Raw genomic sequence first — 23,599 nt, 5'->3', positions numbered from 1 at the left:
AGGCCATTCCTAGAGGCTTATTTAAGTGTTACGGCATGGTGTCATAGGAATGAAACAGCTGAAAGGTGATGGCAGTACACAATTAGTGAGGAGGAGGGCCCTCTCGCAAACTCCAGGACTTAAAGGACTGCAGTGTCATTTCTCTCCACGTGGAGAGCCTCCTTCAAAGTCTGCCCTTAATATCGTGCTGTGATCAGACAGATGGATATCCTTACAAATAAATACTATTTTCAACTCCCTTTTCTAGTTAGAAAACTGAGTTCTTTGACCCAAGATCACATAACTCCTAAGTGAAATCAGGATTCAAGGCAGGTCTGCCTCCAAAAGCAGTGTTCTTTTACTTACGCCACACTGCTCTATCTCCAAAATCAAATTTGGCTGCTGCTAGAACAAGGGGTCTTGCTAGCAGTAAAAAAAGTGATGAAAGATGATAAGAGCCAGATAGAGAAGAGGCAAACAATGGGGAAGGGAAATGAAATAGGAGATACGGATAAAGAGGTAAAAGTGGAGACATACAGTAACCACAAAGTAGAGAAAATATGGTACACATCCAAATTAAACTGGATAAAGAGGGAAAAGTGGAGACACTACAGTAACCATGACGTAGAGAAAATATGGTACACATCCAAATTAAACTGGATAAAGAGGGAAAAGTGGAGACACTACAGCAACCAGAAGGAGAGAAAATATGGTACACATCCAAATGAAACTGGATAAAGAGGGAAAAGTGGAGACACTACAATAACCATGACGTAGAGAAAATATGGTACACATCCAAATTAAACTGGATAAAGAGGGAAAAGTGGAGACACTACAGTAACCATGACGTAGAGAAAATATGGTACACATCCAAATTAAACTGGAACAGAAGTCAGAAGATGCAAAGCCCACTCAAGCTCCCTGCCAAGGACTAGCTGATGGTCCTTCAACAAGTCATTTAACCTTTTCACAGTCGGCATTAACTCAAGTATGAGGGATCTAAGGTTACTTCCAAATATGAACATGACTTTGTCAGCATGAATTCTTTCATTTGAGCGACATATATTTTTAGAGCGTCTGGCACATAGTAAGTGCTCAAGAAGCTGCTATTATTGACTGAATACTTCCATCTTCCCACGGTATCCAGAACTGTCCTAGGAGCTGGGAACTCATTGGGAAGCACACAGCCCATCATCACAATTCTTACAGTAATAACAACTGGCTTCTATGCAAACAGATTAGAGGTTAGAGGTGACTGACAGATTATGTGTCTACGATTATCCAAGCAAGTGGTTCTTTTTTTTTTTTTCCCCTTGCTCAAGGTACTTTTTCATTTCTTCTAAAACTTCTCAAAGATAGAAACCACTGAAGTTACACATTTCAGAGCAGCAGACACACTGAGGTTTAAAGACATGCAAGTTATCATTCATATTACGTAATTGTCCCTGGAAGCTGATGCATATTTTTCCCAGAGAAAAATTCATAATGAACATAACTCCTAAGACCAAAGATCTGCCTGCACCAACGCCTGCCGTGCTAAGCACAAGTGGAAAATCACTGACATGAACGGAGATCTAAAAAGACAAAAATGCAAACAGCACTCTACCACCAACACACCACACTGAAACAGTGAAACGCAGTCACTGGAGATATGCACGTCTCCCTAACAAACGCTCCTCGGAAGACCAAGTCTAGTAAGATCCACCATCATGAAGACAGTCACAACTGGGCAACGTTTCCTTCTGTTATACACAAGGTTGCCAGGAGTCAGAGCGGGGCAGCAACTAACAGCTACGACCATCCTGAGGTGGATAATTTCACAGCCAACAGAAGGATTAGGGAGTATGCGAGGAACCCCCAATACACTATTTTCTTTTTTAAGCAGGAAGTGGAAGAGGCCACAGAACCTCTCATAAGCAGGCTATCCACAGGAGCCTGGGGCCACCTGGCTATATGGCATTATTAGTAACCAGCAGTAAGGGGTGATCAGAGTACCAAAATTTCCAAAAAGTGAACCTACTTTAAGAAGGTCAGCAGTACATGGAATGAGGTTCATAGAAACATGTTAATATACTTCCTCCATTCTGAATATGGTGTGCTGGTTTTTCTCTTGTGAAAAGAATGACACCTTCAAGTCAAGCAAGGTGTTTACACAGTCAGGAGAGCACCCCTTCCTCAGAGCTTCAGTTCCAATAGCTAAAGAATTTAATGCAATATGCTTATCAAGGACAACCAAGACAAAAACTGTCCAGGTTTACATCCAGAACTAAACTATCAGTTTATGAGTTAGATAAAATCTACAAAATAGCTGATAGCACTACTGTAAATTATCAGTGATGAAAAATGAATAAACTGCTAAAAGTACAATCTAAAAAAAAACTACTGTTATGTCTCAATGTGCCTCCATTTTCTCAATCCGTAAATGGAGTTTATTCCCACCTCACAGGACTGCTGTGAAGATGAAATGAGATGTGTGCACGTGTGTGTGTGAAGTGCCTGACACAAACCCACAGTATGTTCACAGCAGGTCATCAACAGTATCGTCATCTTCATCAGTGATGACTGTGATGAAGATTACATATATCCTAAATGATAGGTCTGAAAGGCAGTATCTGTTGACCTGATGGTGTTTATTACCACAAATCTGTAATTCATCTTTTTTCCCCACACTCTACAGGTATAAAAGACACTTTAAAAAGGCATGCTATTTGCAAATGACTTCTCAAATGAAGATTCATCATAAACAGCAAAATGAAGGTAGAAAGTAAGTCTGACTTTTCCAACCCATTTTTACTCATCTCCTCAAATTGTCCACCATGTAATCCAGAAAACTTTACGAACTACTCAATGCAAACCCCACAGTACATTCAGCTTATTAAAAATGATCCTCATGTCCTTGAGATAAATATAGTCTTGATGGCACTTTTCCCACAACATACTCTTTGCCCCCATAGTCATACAAAAAAAAAAAAAAAAGTCAGAACTTGTTGCTCCAGGATCATTCTGGCTTGTTTTTAACATATTTGTATAACTTTGTAACGTTTATCTCCATAACTGTAACTCAACACTAAAAGAGTTATCTAACCCAAGATGACTGAAAGGCATCCCACCTCATCCTATCAACTTAAAACTGCTACATTTCTACATTCATCCTCCTTACCTCACACCACACTGACAATTCGGTAATCCTGAATAACTCAGTCATGTCATCCCTTCCAAACAACTCTCAGACACACTGCAGGTGTTTCAGACTCCAGCATAAACAATTTTGAACTGAACTGTGGCTACATTTATCACAACGGTTTTTGTGCTTTAGGTGTGGACTGAAGCGTATCACAAAGAAAATCCTTGGTAAAAAATAAACCACCACCAGTATCTCTGGGAACTGTATTTAGCATCAGCTGATTAACTATACTCAGCCAATTATACTTTGATAAGCAGTATACTAAAAATTTGCAACCTGCTACAGGATAGTAAAATTTTAATAAAGTATTATGCACACATGCACAAATAGGACCTATTTCACTAAAATTACATACAAATGTGTGTATACATGTGTGCACCTACACACACTGCATATATCTTACTCTAAGTAGCTTCATCTTATATGTCAAACTGCATAAAATTGTATTTTTTCTGAAAGTGAAAAGAAGGCTTTCAAACATATTGATTTCTTGGATCAGGAGTATTAGAGTTAATTATACTTTACGTCCTCTCACAAAGGCTTAGCGTAAATACCAAGCTTTAGGCTGTCTCCGAATTACAAACTTGCCAGAGCTGACTTCCACCAGCCACGAGCCCGAACAGCTCTATCACTAAGCAGGGAACAAAGGACTGAGGCATCTTCAACTTTGCTCTCCATCCAAATTCCAGAGACAGCTAAAAACTCAAACACGTAGTCAACATTGCATGCTAAGCTCTTTAACACAACCTGTGAAACGTCTACAACTTAGAATAATTTAAACACACCTAACTTTCATTGATAAAGACACAATGAGCCGTCCTTATTTTAACAAGAAAAAGTACTACTCATATTTCTTCTTGCTTCTCATACCTTAGGTCTCGTGTCCACAACCTCAATAAACTGAACTGTTTCCTGCATACAGAACATTTGCGTGACTTTTTCCTACATTCTATGCTTGTTTTCCCAACCATGAAATAGTAAACTCCTCCACTTACTTTAAAACTAAGCAATTCTATAATGCTATACTTAACAAAGCTTTACTTCACTACATCCTGATTAATAAGTAGTTTCAATAAGTATAATGAATACCAGTAGGAATACAATCACTTTTACACTTTAAACACTTACTGTCCTTAGATAGGTCTCACTTCCTAACAGCCACAAATGATTCTCTGAACTAGACAGACACAGGTATCTGGTAACAAGTATGTGCACCATGGGGAGAAAGTGCACGTCAAAATATAAGTAACTGACCTGGATTCAGGGTTAAAGACTCTAAAGACTGTATGTTGGACAAGAGGTTACGTTATCCCTAAGAAATGACAAGCATTAGTCACTCAGAATAAAAAATGACAATGTCCAGATTTCTTATAATAGAAATTCTACCATCCTGTGTTTAGATTTTATAATATAAATGGAATTGGTAAAGACTGATTGTTTATATGACATTCTATCAACAGAATATTATATACAAAGCCAAGGAATTCTGCATCCTTTAAAACTCTGGTCCCTCATACAAATGGCAGGAACAGGAAGTGCATAACATGACCACAAGTAAACGGATTTCAATTCATTACACATAACACGTACTAAAATATAAAAAGGCAGCAATATTCTAGATAATCAGTAAAATACGTGTGTGCTAGACTGTATCTATAGAGCTGAAGCACCTTTAAACCAACCATCTCCCTAGCTTTTAAGTAGAACACTCCAGTGTCAATCATCTGAACTAAGCAGGCCAAGCAAAATATCCTGATTCCTTCGTTCTCCTCAATGTCGAAAGGGGTGGATAAATTTAAAGCCTGTTCTCTCAAGAGTTGCTTCATAGGCAATTTTCTCCCAGTATCAAGGTCTGCAATTTCCATTTGGCTGCCAGTTTGCGATTAAATTCATCACCTTTATTATAAAAATGTGCTTTACTCCACAGCCTGCTGCACAAGAACTATAAGGAAAACATTTTTCACTGCTAACGGCAAAATCATTCGAAGGCAATGACCACATCCACTCAGACATTAGCTTCTTCAACCTGATGGAGTGGCCCATCACTCACAGGGAAAACCTTTAACAATTGTGTAACACACAGAAACTAAATTCTGAGAAATACACCAAGTATTCCCAAATTTCAATAAAAAGACAAAGTAATTTTTAGGTCTGGGATAATTAGTATCCATCCTTTATTGTTTCTTAAAAAATTATGATTTGCTTGATAGTTTAACTTTTATCATCTCCAATGGTCAAGGGTAACTATGAATATGTGTTTACATAACGCCTCTACCCAGCTTTACCTTTCTTAGTAAGCCACAATATAAATGTCAGAGTAAAAAAAAAAACAAAAGTCAGAAAGGAAATAAGTATTACCCAAATAATGGCATTAAAGCTAGTCACCATGACTTATTTACGAAACCATTATTACTTGTTTGTGAAATTTAAAAAACAAGGTGGGGGGGGCGTCAAGAAAATCTAAAAACAAAGGAAGAGAAAGACTGCAGCAAGCACAGCAATCTCTCACATTAACACACCATGCTACAATTTAATGTCTGTACAGACTACAGAGACTACAAAACCTGAACTAAGAACAGAAATATGGAGACAGAGAAAAGGAAAAAAAAAAAAACACTGAAAGAAAAAAATCCTAAATGGGTCTCCCGTTATCAACAGAACAGACTCTATACACCAGGCATTTAAAGCCTTTTTACTGAGCATGCTCTACATTCAAGGATAGTGTTCTCTGTCTCTAGAGCACTGCTCCCTCACCTTTTTTCCATTTAAATCCTGTCTATCCTTCAAAGGCCAGGTGAAATGTTCACTCTTCTCCTGAAACACTCCATAACCACCCCGGTCTAAAGTGAATTCCTTAGCATCAGTCTTTAGTCCACTCTTGGAATGTTTACTACTTTTCTTTTCATATTATCTACTCAACCACTCAGGGAACTTAAAGGAATGAATTCTAAACTCTGGTGTACCCCTCATACCATCCTACAGGGAGCACAACTCAAGTATTTGCTGACAGAATAAGAAGTTTCGATTCACAATGCTAAATCATTAAAAAGAATGTGTGAAATTTGCAACTCTGATATTACTAAAAATTTAAACATCACTTTATAGCCACCACTTTGAAATACAATGCAGAATATAGTGTTGATTTCAGATTAACTTCACTCGGAAAATAAAATACCTTGGAACTCATAGGTACCAGTTATATGACAATGATTTCTAAACAATAAGTAAGAAACTTCTGAAACCTTTGATATTATCATCTCACACACACTTCGTGAAAGCAAAATGACACCTCCCGTAAGAACAGTGAAGTAAATCATAATATACCTATAAGATGAAATATGTCACCATACGAATACATTTTCAAAGAATATGAAATGGCACAGGAAAATGCTCAGGGTGTAATTTATATATTTTTTTAAAAACCACAAGGGTAGTATTTATTACACTAGGATTCCAATTTTGTTATATCAATAAATGAAGGGAAGGAGAGACTAGAAGAAAATTCACTAAAATGTTAAAAGAGTATCACTGAATTATCAGTGATTTTATTTTTTAATTGATACATTTTAGTTTTTTCCATAAAATAAAGAATATTTGTTATAACAATGAAATACATGTGCGTAAGTCATCATATTTTTTAATGATTACTGGAAAGAAGAAACTCAAGCTTCTCATAAATCCTCTAAACTGTAAGAAATCATTATAAAAGTATATATTCAAAGTTGGTCATTCCTAACTTTCCCTGCAAAATAAGAACTCACATTCAGGCTCAAAGATACTCTGCTGTGAAACCTCCCTACTCTTACCACCACTTCAGGTGGTCTCTCTCAGGATTCAAAGAGACTACAAGTCATGCCACTGCCAAAGATGAATTTAAAATGTTTAATTCTTCAATTCTCTACATCTTAGGAATAACAGAAAAAAAAGTCTACAGGAAAAGCGTAAAACACAAGTTACCATCAATTCTACAAGCTACCACAAGAGATCTCTAGTCTTCTACAAGCAGACATACACTTCTCTCATGTCTGAGTTCAAATCCAAGTGACTGAAGGAAAAAAAGGTATTTTACAATTGACTTGGCAATTAAAAATAAGCTCAATAACTCAATTACCAAAACCAAATCCATCACCATCAAGTCGATTCCAACTCACAGTGACCCTACAGGAACAGGGTAGAACTGCCACATAAGTTTCTAAGGAGCTCCTGGTGAATTCGAACTGCAGACCTTTTGGTTAGCTGCCGTAGCACTTAACCACTACACCGCCGGAGCTTCCGTAACTCAATTAGAAAGATACAATTTAAATGCACTAATTATTTAACAAAAACACATACTTCCAAATCAATTCCAAGATATAATTTAAAGCAAAGTATATATTTGCCAAACTCAAACAACTGATAAGAAATGCTATAAACTAGGGTAATAAAGTGAGATAAGATTACTTTTTACTGCTGATAATTTTTATTACTACCATAAAACTATATCCTTCGAAAGAACTCCCCCTTCAAGTAACATGTAACAGCAAACTGACACACATTTTTGGGACTTACTTCAATAAAAAGAAATCAATCACTTGGTTAAAGGCTTTAAAATTATAACCAAAAATTAGGAAAAAATAGCAGTTTTCCCCCATCTTTAACCAGTGCAAACAGATATTGAAGTAACAATATATACAAAATAACTCATTTCACTTTAAAATTAGCTTTGCTAAAAAACGTGATGCTTTCATTTAAATAGAAAAAAAAAAAAAAAACAACTAGGTAGAAAAGTCCTTAAGTCATCTAGTCAGACAGTCCTCATTTTACTGCTGACCAGCTTACCAAGAGCCAAATAGCTAATTAACAAAAAGATGAGAACTCAGAGCTGCAGATGACAAATCTCATCTTTCCTTCATACCATATACCAAACCAAACCCTGTTGCTGTCAAGTCTATGCCGACTTATAGCGAAACTATACATACCATATACATATTAAATAACTGCCAAGATAATTTACAAACAGAATACCTCTCAATATGTGTGACTCAGCCTCCACTCCCTGTCAAACAAAAATCCTTCAAACTAAGCTGTGAAGGCAGAAGCTGTATCTCAGAAAATCGCTAAGTCAATCAGATGTCCTAAACCAGTTATATTTAATATAGTCAACGAAATATTATACTTGTTTATGTGCCACCCTAAATATTAAACTCACTAACTGCTATTAGTCTTATTCCTCACCAATTTTTCTCTCACAATTTAAAAGAAAAAAAATCCTAATTTCCTATTCTGGCAAAAGAGTTATTTCCCAACACATTTTAATCACTAAAAGCTGTCTTTTGTGTACGAATACCCCCATCTGCTGGAACATAAGTTTCTTACCACACAAAGTTCTTAAGGCCAAGAAGTTTTCAGCGGAAATCTTGCAACTATTTTAGAAATGAAACTGTAATACTTAATTTTCTACCTAGGGATTTTTCTCTACCTCATAGAACTTTAAAAGTTTAAGGAACTCATTCTGTTCCCTAAAGAATTCACTAAATTAAAACACAGCACTAGCTGTATTTTCTTTCCCTACATTTCATGTTTAAGATACGAAGCACTGAACACAGCAACCGTCTCCTATATGTTACCTCTCTTTCTGGGTCCTGACTCCATAAAACACATACAATAAACACACACACACACACGCCCCTGACTTTATTTTTAAGATACATGCATATTTTCCTCTAATTTCTGCTGGGCGTGGGCTAAGAGCTAAGAGAAATAGTACAACAACAAAAGGCTAGTAAATGACAGCATCAAGAGTCAAAAACAAGAGTTGGTTAAAAAAATGAAAACTTAGTAAATCTACAACCACACCAAAAAAAGAATGAAGAAAATTGCAGTCCACGTGAAGAAAAGCCAACTGGCTGCATCTATAACTTGTCATGTCTGAAACGGATGAAAACCTTTAAGTACGATCAGTAGTTTTATTAGTAGTAGTAAAGTATTTCTTTACATTGTAAAATACAGCAAATAATTACATCGCTGTCAGCAACCACGTTACTTTGGTGTTGGCGGCAACAAAGATATAAAATTAAAATTTTTAATATTAAATTTAATGTTAAAATTTAATTGAACATACAAACATGAACTCATGAAAATACAAACGTGAATTATTTTTTAAAACAGACCTTGCCTGTCTATATTCCCAGACAATGCTCTGGAAGTAATCTTATCCCAACAGCAACGAACACATTGAGATCCTAAATTCAAGTCTCTAATACCATTTCCACTAAAAGGATCATTAGAGAAATGGCTGACTCTAGTTCTTGAACATGGAAGGTACAAGGTGTCCTTGGGACATCTTATTGTCCCAGAAAGAAAGATTTCAAAAGACACAGGAGCCAGTATGCAGTAGCACTGGCCAAAGTTCTGGCAGTATGACCACCACAAATAATATTATAGTTGAATTAAATACACCGAATCTATGAAAATCCATGGGCCCATAAATGATGATTACGAAAGAGAAAGGAAAAAAAAATCCATTGGTCACCATTTGAGGCAGTCAATCAGCCAGAACTTAACACTTTGAGAGCCAACCAATAATTAATGAGAATAAGAACCTATCTGGCTTTTTCATTAGAAATTTATTTCAGAATAGCAGAACAGTTGATGAAGGAAAGCTCTGCTTTTCAAAGAAATGCAACTAACAGTTGCAGAAAAGATGGTAGAATTAGAAAATCATCATGGTGCAAGTTCTCATGAAATTACTGATTCAGGCAAAGATTCACAATTGGTTAAAACCATTCGGTGAATGGCTGATGCAGAAATCTAATTCTATAGGGTTTAACTTCTGGTTCCATGAGAAAAGTATCTAAAACTTTACACTGGCAGGATCAGCCTATTCGCACCTATTGCAGATAACAGTCTTAGCTTCCTTAACAATGGAACCAGATACCGTGTCTCCTGACGTGATGCAACATGAAGCACACCATATCACCTGTGATGTAACCTAACCAAAAACGTTATGCCTGAACCTACTTCATCCTTTAGTTGGAACCTCCAATGTATTGGATACACAGGATAAAGGAGCAAGCCCAAGGACGAGGAGGTCAACTCAACGTCACTAAAAAAAAGAGAGACCAACCATTCTAGATTTAAGACGACTTGAAGTCATAATAACCAAGTTCAGTGAGTGACACTGAGTCAGGTTCTGATCCGGACAAGTCGGCAGAACACTTCAGGAAGGGGCTTCTGAATATGGACTGGGTACCTCATTACGTCTAGGATTAATCCACGCCGTTCAGTGTAATGTCAGTCTGGCTAAGACAGAAACATTAATTTTTAAGAGATACGTAAGTATTTAGGAATGGAAGATCAGGATCTCTAATTTACTTAAAATAATCAACATAAAAACATAGGTAAGTAAAAACGAAAATTTGAGTGTACTAATTTAATGTTCTCAGAAAATCTTCACTGTACTTGGTAACACTTACAGATTTAAGAACAGATCAGTCAGCTTGGGACGAAATTTTCTCTAAATGAAACTAATTCAAGAATTCCTAAATCCCTCCCAAAGCTTAGCAAACCAAGAGTTCCTTCAATTCTCTTTAAGTTACACAGGGATGAAAGCTCACTTCTCTTTCACCAAACCCATAGCCATCTAGTTGATTCCAACTCAGAGAGACCCTATAGGACGGAGTAGAACTACCTCATACTTTCCAGGGCTCTAAAATCTTTACGGAAGCAGACTGCCACATCTTTCTCCTATGGAGCAGCTGCTGAGTTCAAACCACCAACCTTTCGGTTAGCAGCCGAGAGCTTTAACCCTTGGCCAACCAGGGGTCCTTCACTTCTCCTTAAACCCACTACTTCTCCTTCGGTAATCAAAAACTGAGCTCACAGCTAAACAAAGGAGCCCTACATGTTCTCAATACTTTGAAACAAGGGATAAGGAAAACAGATAAGGAAAAAAAAAAAAGGATATTTTTGGTTAAAACGTATTTAAAAATCTCTAAGGAGTTTAAATCTAAAACAAACAAACAAAAAAAAAACTGAAAATAAAAATAAAATATTTTTATTAAATACTATTTTGAGAAAATGAAAACGATTAAAAAATTTGCCTAATAGGCAAACAGCATGCTAACTTAACTCTTCATACTGCATCCAACTTCTACTCCCTTAAACTTATCTATTCTATATACTCTTATTAGCTTATCCCCAGAGTTCATTATGGTACCCCCAAACAATCAAAATCCTCGATGGCTCCTTATAACCTTGAGAATATGTATTCTGGCATTCAAGGCCCACCACAACGCATCCCTAACCTGGCTTTCTCTAGTCTTTATTCCCACAACTTCTCTATGGGCATGTGCCATTTCAGCTAACTTCACCCACACGCCATTTCCTGAACAAGCTGTGCAGTCTGCCATCACCACCATTCTGATGGTTACTGTACTTTCCCTTCTCCTAGAACACCCTCCACACTCCACTCTCCCATTACTCTAATTAAATCCTACCCAGACTTAATACCAACTCAGGTCCCACTTCTCAAAAAAACCTTTCTGAGATACTTCAGCTCAAAGTGACTTTTTTCCTGAACTATCAGAGTGCTAGTATTGAGTGATTCTTAATTGAGTGATTCATATGCACATAAATACTAGCTAACAGCCCTGTGGAAACCCTGGTGGCGAAGTGGTTAACAGCTACTACAGCTGCTAACCGAAAGGTCAGCAGTTTGAACACACCAGGCGCTCCTTGGAAACTCTGTGGGGCAGTTGTACTCTGTCCTACAGGGTCACTAGAGTCTGAATCAACTCCATGACAATGGGTTTTTTCCTTTTTTTTTTTTTTTTTTTTAACAGCGATATGGATAAATTCCATACATTCCTGGCCAACTGACTGGAAGAGATCCATCTTTATGCCTATTCCCAAGAAAGGTGATCCAATCGACTGTGGAAATTATAGAACAATATCATTAGTATCACACGCAAAAAATTTTGCTGAAGATCATTCAAAAGCGGCTGCAGCAGTGTATCAACAGAGAACTGCCAGAAATTCAGGCCAGCTTTCAGAAGAGGACGTGGAACCAGGGATATCATTGCTGATGTCTGATGGATCCTAGCTGAAAGCAGAGAATACCAGAAGGATGTTTACCTGTGTTTTATTGACTATGCAAAGGCATTCGACCATGTGGATCATAAGAAATTATGGATAACACTGCGAAGAGTGGGAATTCCAGAACCCTTAACTGTGCTCATGAGAAACCTTCACATAGATCAAAAGGCAGTTGTTCAGACAGAACAATGGGGTACCGATTGGTTTAAAGTCAGGAAAGGTGTGCATCAGGGTTATATTCTTTCACCATACCTATTCAATCTGTACACTGAGCAAATAATCCGAGAAGCTGGACTATATGAAGAGCGGGGCATCAGGATTGGAGGAAGACTCATTAACAACCTGCGTTATGCAGATGACACAACCTTGCTTGCTGAAAGTGAAGAGGACTTGAAGCACTAATGAAGATCAAAGACCACAGCCTTCAGTATGGACTGCACCTCAACATAAAGAAAACAAAAATCCTCACAAGTGGACCAATGAGCAACATCATGATAAACGGAGAAAAGACTTAAGTTGTCAAGGATTTCATTTGACTTGGATCCACAATCAACAGCCATGGAAGCAGGAGTCAAGAAATCAAAAGACGCGTTGCATTGGGTAAGTCTGCTGCAAAGGACCTCTTTAAAGTGTTGACGCGCAAAGATGTCACCTTGAAGACTAAGGTGCGCCTGACCCAAAGCCATGGTATTTTTGATCGCATCATATGCATATGAAAGCTGGACAATGAATAAGAAAGACCAAAGAAGAACTAAGGCCTTTGAATTGTGGTGTTGGCAAAGAATAATGAATATACATACCATGGACTGCCAAAAGAACGAACAAGTCTGTCTTGAAGAATTACAGCCAGGATGCTCCCTAGAAGCAAGGATGGTGAGACTGTGGCTTACATACTTTGGACATGTTGTGAAGAGGGATCAGTCCCTGGAGAAGGACATCATGCTCGGCAGAGTACAGGGTCAGCGGAAAAGAGGAAGACCCTCAACGAGGTGGACTGACACAGTGGCTAAAACAATGGGCTCAAGCATAACAACAATTGTGAGGATGGTGCAGGAACACGCAGTGTTTCATTCTGTTGTGCACAGGGTCACTATGAGTCGGAACTGACTCGACGGCACCTAACAAGAACAACGGATAAATAATTTTTCTTTCCTTTTCCTTTCATCTCTCATTCTCTACAAGCAGCTGTACTCATATCTGATTGTCCATTCTCATCATAAACCACCTAAATACACTGACAGAAATTAGATGATGCCACCTGGTAGCCTGAGAACCTTGTCTGCATATAATAATCTTTAGCCGCAGAGTATCTGAGGTTGGCAGGGCAGTTGGTAATTCCCACTACAGATGAAGAAGGTGAGGTTCAGAGGTTAGATGTCTTATCCAAGATCACAAAACTAATTAGTTAGCTGCAGTCATGATTAGATGCCAGGTCTACCAGTCAAGAACTCTTATCACTTCACAATATGGTCTCATTAACATATGCAGAGAAACGGACTAATTTTTATTTTTATGCTGGCTCATGCCTGTGCATATGTGAACACACAGAGTTGAATACTTGTTATAACAATGGAAATATTACTGCAACAATCCCACTTCGGGGAGTGGCATCTGGGGTCTTAAATGCTAGAAAGTGGCCATCTAAGATGCATCAATTGGTATCAAACCACCTGGAGCAAGGAAAAATGAAGACCACCAAAGACATAAGGTAATTTTGAGGCCAAGAGACAGGACCACATAAACCAGAGACTACATCAGCCTGAGACCAGAAGAACTAGATGGTGCCCAGCCACAACCACTGACTGCCCTGACAGGAAACACAACAGAGAACCTGAGGGAGCACGAGAGCAGTGGGATGCAGAGCCGAAATTCTCGGAAAAAGACCAGACTTAATGGTCTGACTGAGACTAGAAGGACCCTGGAGGTCATGGTCCCCAGACCTTCTGTTAGCCCAAGACAGTAACCATTCCCAAGGCCAACTCTTCAGACAGGGATGGGAATGGACTGTGGGGTGGAAAATGATACTGGTGAGGAGTGACCTTCTTGGATCAAGTAGACACATGAGACTATGTTGGCATCTCCTACCTGGAGGGGAGATGAGAGGGCGGAGGGGGCCAGAAGCTGGCCAAATGGACACAAGGAGAGAGGCTGGAGAGAGGGAGTATACTGTCTCATTGGGGGGCGAGCAATTAGGAATGCAAAGCAGGGTGTTTGTAAGTTTTTGTATGAGACTGACTTGATTTGTAAACTTTCACTTAAGGCACAATAAAAATTAAAAACAAGAAATATTACTGCAACAATGACGGAAACAGCAACAAATAGCAAAGGATCTGCTGCTGTGGGCCAGCCCCCACTCATGGTGATTCCACGCAAAACAGAACATTAATTTCAAAGCCATTTATATTGGCCTTGGTTTAAAAATTTTTTTTTCACAAAAACTTTTTATCTGTCTGCCACATAACACCAAAAGTTTTATCAGAGGGATACAATTACTCTAACACTGGCAAGCAAAGACCAATGGTTTATACGTCATTAGAGGGAATATACTTGAATAAGCAGTCAATCCTCGAGATCCTGGCATTAGGAATGCGATGTAGAGGCTACCTAGCGCAGCAGCCATCTCCATTCAATCCACCACCATCCACCTCCTGGCTGTCACTTTTCAGAGCTGCCCAGCTGATAAAGTACTGGGCTGTTCATCCTATGCTCATCTAAAACTGATCCAAGTGTATGTTCCTGTCTTGAATTGCTTAGCAATATTAAACCGCTATATTCAACCTTCCAGTCAGAAATGTTGTTTTCTCTTGAATAATTATTAAAAATAACACTACAGAATACATAGCGGATTTACTTGTACTACATTATTTAGATAGCTGAGGCCCTACTCTTTGCTTACTAAGAAGTTTAAGTGAATGAGTTTAAATCCTCTAAAAACGCCTTTGTTTTCTCACATTTAACCTCTTAACTATGATAAAGACTTACCGCTTTAAAAAAAATTATAACAATTCTGGCTCCAAGAATCTGATGAGCCACATTTGTCCAAGCCTAACATACAGAATTAGCAGAAAATCCACCTGCTTTTCCTTCTTCGTGTTCACGATAAAGTGCATATGCAAATACTCTTGATTTTTCTCCTTCGGTTACACTTACAGGTTGGCACACTGACAAAACAGATCATCACAAGCCCTGTACACCTGTTTCCTCACCTATGAAGATGTCACACTTTTACTATCAGGTCCCTTCCAGCTACAAAATTCTATGAGTCTCTGGTATTAATTTTCCCTATACTCAACCAAGTTCAAGAGGAAATGTTTTGCATTTCTAGTTGTTTTTTTAATATCCACCTCTCTTCGAACTCTTTGTAAAACAATTGAGATCCCATAAAAGTGGAATTTATGCAGAAAAAAGATTTCAAATAAAAATTGCATAAAGTTTTTTTAATGATGTCCTAGTTCTACTCTTAAAATGTAATAAATACACATGCGTATCTTTTGTTATTTAATTTCCCCCATGTATTTTAAACTGTGAAGTTAGCGTAAAAGTCTACAAGTTCTCCAATAATTTTCAACTGAGCAGCTGATCATGGTCTTTAAGATGACTTGTCCTGCACTGAAGCTAAAAGCAAGGGGTTAACACCTGATCTGGTGTCCACTGTTAGCATACAATCTTTTCACTCCTGGGGCCAACCAGGTATTTCATTACCTCAAAACCTTCCTTGTCCTGGAACTTCACCATTCCGAACACCTACTCTGAAGAACTTCAGGGCCAGCGCATTTCTACTAAATGCCTTCCTTTACACACCCACACATTTAACACAAAGCACACGTGTGCAAGCATGCACACACACGTTTTCCTTATACCAAGGCCACAACATGGAACCACTTTACAGATTTAACTGCATTATTTTGACAATTTTCTGACACTTTAATACCTTTAAGAAAGATCTAAGATGACCCAACCTGACAAATTCTGCTTTATCATAAATAATGCCCGATAAAAGCTACAGTTTGTTGATTTTCACCAAGCCTCAAATTTTAGTTCAATAAAGATATAGGCTGAAACCAATACATGAAGCAACATTACAGACAAAAACAAAATTTCTATTTGCTTTGCTAAAGACTTGACAGTATGGCAAAATTAATCAATTAATTGATAGATTTTCAAACTAGGGTTTCTATTTCATGAAATTGAGGAATGTGGGAAAACACTGAGTACAATCATATGCTTACAGACAAGAATTCTAAATAAACAGCTTATCTTCTGCAAGGTACTCTCAGAAAAATTCATCGGAGGTTTATTTTAAAACATTGTCAATATTTAAGCAGTGAAGTAGACTCCCTTTAAAAATGAAAGTTAAATTTCGGTTAACTGATGGCATTGTTTCTAATTAGTTTAAAGATATCTGTGCTTAAAAAATTGACATTGTGTTAAATTACAACAGCTGCCACGTATGATTACACTCTACTTTCTTCTAAACTCAAAACATTCAAACAGCCCTTGTTTATGCTAAACACACCAAAGCAGCACTTCAGGATAAGAAATCTTTCCTATTTACTACAAGACCTACCTATAATCATTGAATATTAACCTTTATAGGTAATTGACAAGGGGAAAAGTTTATATAATTCCACAAATGCCAAAACTCCCAAGAGCTGAGATGCACACTGACAGCTTTTCTCTACTTGTGAACTGATACGCTTTAGTGTAAGGCCTGGCTAGAAACTATACTGCTTAAAGTAAAAAAAAATTATCTTTCTAGTTCTCATTCACAACGGCTGCTGTTGTTAGTTGCTACTGAGTACATTCTAACTCATGGGACAACAATGGCAGAAAGTAAAACTAAGATTAAGCTCCTTGAGGGCAAGTACTGCAAATATGAGATTTCTAAAAATTGTCATTTTAAAGAAAAAAATACATGTACCTTTTACTCAAGCTGTCAAAAGCTATCACCAAACAATTCCACAATTGTTTATACAATTGTCTGAAGGTATTAAAACAATTCTTCTAATATCATTTATGTATTTTCACTAAAAAAATTCATGTACACAGCACATATTTTAGAAAAACTAAAAGTTAGAATAGAATATTAATTCAACAAACATTGGAGAATATACACGTGCCAGGCTCTGAGGTGGGCACCTTCAAAGAACTAATTCTAACAGGGCAGACAGGCACAGAAAGCGATTATTACAATATGTTAAGCATACTGACAGATATACAGAGACTAGTACCTAACCCAGACTGGGGTCATATATAGTCAAATTTATTAAAACAAGCGGTACTCACAGTGAAAAGTTTAACACTAATTTTGCTTTTCTGTTACAGGAAAATAGAACTGTAAAAATCTCACTTGGACATCAAATAATCCAGCTATTTTGGGCTCCAATACTGAAATGCTGATTTTTAAAAGGAATAAAAGCATTCCCTAAAGGTTCTTATGAAGGGAAAAATCTTATTAAACTTACAAACCACACTGAAACCACCCTAATATCAGATAAAGGAGGGGTCAGGAGAACATAATGAAGGCCTGTCGCTCACATGGATGGAACACTGGTACACAATCCTGACTTCCCGACGTGGGCCCACTCACTATCCTCACCACCCCGTCCCTCACCCTGAATTAGATTCTAGCGTATTCTCAAGGCAGCTGACATACCGATGGCAGCGAGCTGCTCTGTGGGCTCTATCTGAGATTAAGTGCTCTTCAAGTTTTCAACCAACAAAACCCAACAATGTCATACAGCATTTTTCATCTCCCACAGAAAGGCAAGTTTTGCTTGTAACTGGGCCACCGTAAGTTGTATTAGCTGCCTTGAGTTTCTCAAGTATACTGCCTGCACTTCCATCAGCTTATAGAAAGCTGTACCTAGCTTAGTGCCAAATGAATAGGAATTTTTTAAACTTTACCTGTCCATATACACGGACCTCAAAAAAAAAGTACATCTGAATAATGCTGTAGAAGAGGCAAGGTTGAAGTATTTTTTTTTTTTCTTTTAAACATTTTATTATTGCCACAGGAATCTATGATCCTTAAAAAGTAAACCAAAAATCATCTGTTCTCATGGAAAACTGATGCACTTCAATCACTCTCAGGACAGTACTAGTGAGGTGACCACAAGAGAAACAGAATGCGCATAAAGCACTGAAAAAGTCAAATTAATTTGTTTTAATATGATATTGTCAAAGCCATTTAAGAAAAGGTATTCATACCAAACACACTTAGAAATGGGATTAGCAAAGAGGCCTGTTTCTGTTAGCTCAACTGCGCTACATCCTTGGGAGTACAACCTTTACTACAATATACGTAAATTGGATGAAGTAAGAAAAAGGAATCACCTTCTGGCTTACAGCATGCACGTGCATTCTGAATACACAGTCTGCCTTCAGAGAAATTTCAGAAGTACACAACGAATGCTGAATAAATGACCTAAAATGTCATAGGAATTATCGTTTTCATTATTACCTTATATAGCTGGTGACACCGCCTGGGTGAGAAGAAAAAAGGGTAATGGAAAGAAAAATCAATTATAAATATTGGCTTCCTTCTTATTACTACTACTTCAAAGGGCTTGTGTACAAAAGCAGAATCTTAGCTCCTAAGGAACAGATTAATTACCTCAACTTAAGTAGATCTGTTTGTCACAGATATTGATTACTGTCAGCTATGATTTCGTCTCCAGACAAAACGAACGTCTAAAACCATAAAAAACCTAAATAGTAAGTCCTCTCAATACCAACAAATAGCCACATAATTTTTAAACCGAAACTTTTTAAAACGGCAGTTTCTAAAAAAAAAAATTATACGTGTGCATGCGCATGTTAAAGTGTAAGAAAACTGAAGGTATGATACGTTCAGTGGAATATGTAAGCGGAAATAAACATTAACGTGGAAAAATGTTTAGCAGTAAAGCGAATTTTAATTTTTTAAAAATCGCCTACATTTTGAGAGAATGAGAATCTAAATTCAGCTCAAAAAGAAAATTTACCCAAAAAATGCTATCAGGAAACGAAAATGTGTTTTTTAAATCAGTGATGCAGAATCTATTCAAACAAACGTGTTCTGCTTACTTTCTGAACCACGTGCTCATTTTTCAGGCAACACAAAGGTTTAGGTTGTCCTTTCTCATAAACCCTATCTCATACTTTTTATTTCCAGCTTTACCCTCCCTCCCACCTAAAAAATAAAAACATCCAATTTTAAAATACCTACCTCTCCATTTCCCCTGTTCTGGGCTTTTAAGTCAAACTGATTTTATGCAATTTCAATGCTTTCTAAAAACATAATTTACATTCAAATACAATTGTTTGCTTTTTAAGATTTTCGTGACAAAGAAAAGTGTTTTAAAAAACTTTTTTGCGGTAACTGCTTTTTCCCATAGATGGTCCCATGGTTCAGTTAAAAGTTCCTTCTAAAATTACAGGATTACAGATAAAATTTCAAAATCGAAATTATATCTGTAATCCTGTAATCATTTTTATCTTAAAAGATTTAAAAAAAAATAAAAGCCCTGAAATTATCACCTTAAATTACTTCCTTTTTAACTGGTCCAACCTATAATGCATTCACGATTTAAAAGCAGGCCTGTCGAAGATTCATACTCTTAGAGGAAAGACTGACAGTCCAAAAAAAAAAAAGAGGTGGAGGATAGTCCGTAGTCAAGATACAAGCGAAAGGTTAACTTGGCACAGAGTCAACACTCTCATTCTACAGCATTCAAATATTAACCAACTAGGAAAGCTTAGCACACCTGATTTCCAGTTTTGTAACTAGCTCAACAGAAACTCTCAAACTGACAAATTTTTACAAAAGTTTAAAAGTTTTTTGAATATTGTTACATAGCCTCATTCAAAATCTGTATTAGAAAATATATCTACTGCCAGAACTAAACCAAACCCACTGCCATCAAGTCAATTTCAACTCATAGCAACCCTACAAGACAGGGTAGAAATGCCCCATAGGGTTTGCACTCCATATCCTCAAAGAGCTCAGTCTTGTGAAAGGATGGCACCAATTAACTAATTAAAATGTGCTAGTCGAAAACTGACTCAACAGCACCCAACAACAGTAACAACGTGTGAACATAAAGGAGCCCTGGTGGTGCAACGGTTAAAGAGCTCAGCTGCTAACTAACAGGTAACAGGTGAAACCCACCAGCAGGCCCCTCATAAGAAAAGACCTGGCAATCCGCTCCTGTAAAAATTTCAGCCTAGGAAACCCTATGTGGCAATTCTACTCTGTCCTATTCGGTCACTAGGAGTTGGAATCAATTGAACAGCACAGAACAACAACAATCTTTAAGGAGGCTGACTGCCACATCTTTCTCTCGCTGAGCAGCTGGTGATTTCGAATCCTTGACCTTTGGTTAGCAGCTGAGGGCTTAACCACTGCCACCAGGGCTCCTTATACCTACTGCAACTAGGTATAATATCTTAATGTCATTAAGCTAATCATAATCACTTAAGTAAAGTTTATAGTTTTACCTAAATTTCAAAGAAAAATTCAACCAAGCATTATGTACAAAGGACAATGTAATTCCTAACCACAAACAGAAGTCGTCATTAATTTGTTTTGGACAATGATAGGCCACAAAGCAGTAACACAACTTTCCAAATTTCAGAATAAAACTATTTCTCAAAAAAAAAAAAAAAAGAGATGCACTTCAGAAACCAATATATCTGAGTCAAATTCAGTTTATAACATGGCTAACAATTACAGGAAGCAGCTCATTCCACACTAAGGAATAGTCCCTTTTCCTGCGTGTTTGTACCGGTCTGATAAAAGAAAAATCAAACTCCCTAGTCATTATGTTGTCAATTTTAAACATCCTTGCTACCATACACAAGCAACTGCTAGGCTGAATTGAAAAGGCTAAAATTCAAAATAGACTAAGAAAAGAAACAGAGTAAACTAACCATATTAAAAAGGAAAACAAGTGTTAAGAATATACCACCCTGAAATAGTGGTCTGCAACCTCTGAAACTCAAATGGTGACTATTTCCAACCAGAGAGAAATAAACCTTCATTAAAGATTAAGACATAATTGCAGTTTCTAGATTTAGAAGATCAGATATTATTCAATCCAAAGATTAGAAACCGTTTAACAGAACTGCAAATTATCAATGAGATTTCAGATCAACACAAAAGCACAACGGAGAAGCATTTTAAAACTAATCAAAGAACTCATATTTAATTTTTTCAATAAGAAGTTCTTTCCCGTAAAGTGACAAGTACTTCTGAATTTGTTTTAATAACCTCCTACGCCATTTGATAAAATTAAACATTTTAGTTCAAAGACTGCAATTTATTAAAAAATTTAGTTTACCCTAAATATTGGTAAAACCTATTTTCATTTCTAATATCTATGTGATGCCTTCTAAGCAACTGCATTTAAGAAAATAAAACTTTCAGCGGAAATTCTTACTGATACTAAAACCTTAAATTCAGAAAAACATACCCAGTAAAAAATAACAGCTTATGACTTCCGAAACGCGGTAAAATTGTTCCAAAAATTTTAAATAAAACGCTTTCAGTGTTTGTAAATACTTACATATATGGACAAATAATGGCAGTTGAAGTGATCTACTAAGATTTAAATTTCCACTAAATTTCGTACAGATCAGATTATTAACTTATTGCACATTTTGCGCCAAACGTTTCTCATGTTTAAAAAAAAATAACTGGCGCCCCTTAGCGCTCACATTTGGAAATGTACTCAATTCAAGAGTTCCAGCATTTTTTTTTTTTTTTTGACATTCCAGAAAGTTTTCTGCCTCCACCATTTTTCAAATGCCAACACAAATAGGAAAAGCAGAACCCCTTAAAGGGACAGCTGAAGTTTTTTCTGGAGCAATGTGAAATTCACACCCAGCTCTTTCACTGCAAAACGCCCATTTCCACTTAGGCTCATTCTAGTTTCAACGTATATCAGCAAAACAACGAGGAAGCAGTAATACCCATCTTGCACTTTTAGAGCTGCTTCTGTGTAGTGACGTTCATGACAACAAAAGCTCCGGGGATCCTTCTTTAACCATCTCTTGTCACGGAGACGTTTCCGGTCTTTTGTTCTTTGGTGACATTCCAACTCTAAGCTGCAGACTCCTTTTCCCCAGATCTATTTTTAAAACCTCGAAATGCTTGCGACCCACCTAAAATCCACTGTTCGTCTCCGTAACATTTAGTCTTTTCGGCTTGCTTTCAACATTCCTCCCGTGGTGCTTCTCAATTAGAAAAACAAGGCAACTCCTCGCCACCCGGTTTTCCAAACGTACTTTCTGCGGGTCGCACTTGTGTCCCCAGAAAGCCCCAGCGACCAGAGATCGGAGCTCCGGGTCGCCGCCGCCACAACTTGGGCAACAAACTCCAGCGCCGCCAGTCCGTCTTCCCGTGGCTCCCGGGCCCGCGGCCCCGGGCGTCCGACCTGGCGTCCCGCCCGCCGGCCCGACGCGCCGCCGCGGCCTCGGCGCCCCCCGAAGTGAAGTCCAACTCCGCCGCAGGTCTCGCTTCCCCAAACAAAGGGGCGCCCGGCGCTGTCGCCGCCGCCCGCGGCCGCACTTTGGGGCTCGGCGGAACGTCCCCAGGTCGCCAGCCCGCGCGGACTCCCGCCCCGGGCGGCACGCGGCGCCGACTCCCCCCACGCCCGCCCGCCCGCCCTTGGCGCTCCGGGCCTCCGCGGCCTCCGGGCGGGGCGCCGGGCCGTCCGCGCTCGGGAGGAAGGGTGCCGTCGTGCCCGTACCCGGGCCCGGCCTCTGCGCGCCCCGCGCCCGGCGGCCGGAGAGGCGGCCCCGCAGCCCCGGCAGCGCAGCCAACTCGGGCCCCGGAGCCCGCGCCCCGCCGGGACCCCGCCGGGACCCGCCCGCCCCCGCGCCCCCGCCCGCGGACCCGCGCGCCGAGCGGCCGGCGCCGCGTTACCTTCGTCCAGCAGCCGCTCCAGGTGGTTGAAGATCCCGCAGAAGTTGGGCAGGCTGCTCATGAGCTTCTTGTCGTTCATCAGCTGCATCAGGTAATCCGGGGTGGGCTTCGGCTTCTCCTTCGTTTCCATTTCCCCGACCATATTCCAGGCTGCGCCGCTCACTCGCCGCCGCCGCCGCCGCCGCCGCCGCCGGGGAGGAGGAGCAGGGCCGGCGGGAGCGCGGGCGCCGCCGCTCGGGGCCGGGGCCGGGGCCGCCCTCCGCGAGCCGCCGCAGGGGCCGCCGCCGGCGCTCGCTCCCGCGGGCACTTCCCCGGCCGCTCGCAGCGGGTCCCGGCGCCGCCGCCGCCTCGGACTCGGCGCGCCCCTCGCGAGGCCGGCGGGCGGGGTCGGCCCTGGGGCGCGGGCGCTCGGCCGCCGGGAGCCGCCGCCGCCGCTGGTCGTGCCGCGCCCG

At 39.2% G+C, this 23,599-nt stretch overlaps 1 protein-coding gene across 7 annotated transcripts in view; it reads right to left on the bottom strand.

The window, feature by feature from the left end:
* QKI (QKI, KH domain containing RNA binding) overlaps positions 1 to 23,348 on the bottom strand; it is a 156,277-nt gene extending 132,929 nt beyond the window's left edge. For 3 of the 7 annotated variants that reach the window (XR_010323259.1, XM_064293122.1, XM_064293124.1), the window contains exon 1: positions 23,148 to 23,344. Coding sequence is in view for 6 of the 7 variants with exons in the window: in XM_064293122.1 (XP_064149192.1) it covers positions 23,148 to 23,289 (142 nt within the window). In the remaining variant the exon portion in view is untranslated. Of the gene's footprint in view, positions 1 to 23,147 lie in introns of all 7 variants that reach the window. The other 4 variants (XM_064293120.1, XM_064293121.1, XM_064293134.1 and 1 more) reach the window with 3 other exon arrangements.
* Between the last annotated feature and the right edge of the window lie 251 nt (positions 23,349 to 23,599).

This window comes from Loxodonta africana, chromosome 1 (genome assembly GCF_030014295.1).
Source record: "Loxodonta africana isolate mLoxAfr1 chromosome 1, mLoxAfr1.hap2, whole genome shotgun sequence".
NCBI classification, from domain to species: Eukaryota; Metazoa; Chordata; class Mammalia; order Proboscidea; family Elephantidae; genus Loxodonta; species Loxodonta africana.
The sequence above is the reverse complement of the archived record's forward strand: the minus strand, read 5'-3'. Positions and strand labels throughout refer to the sequence as shown.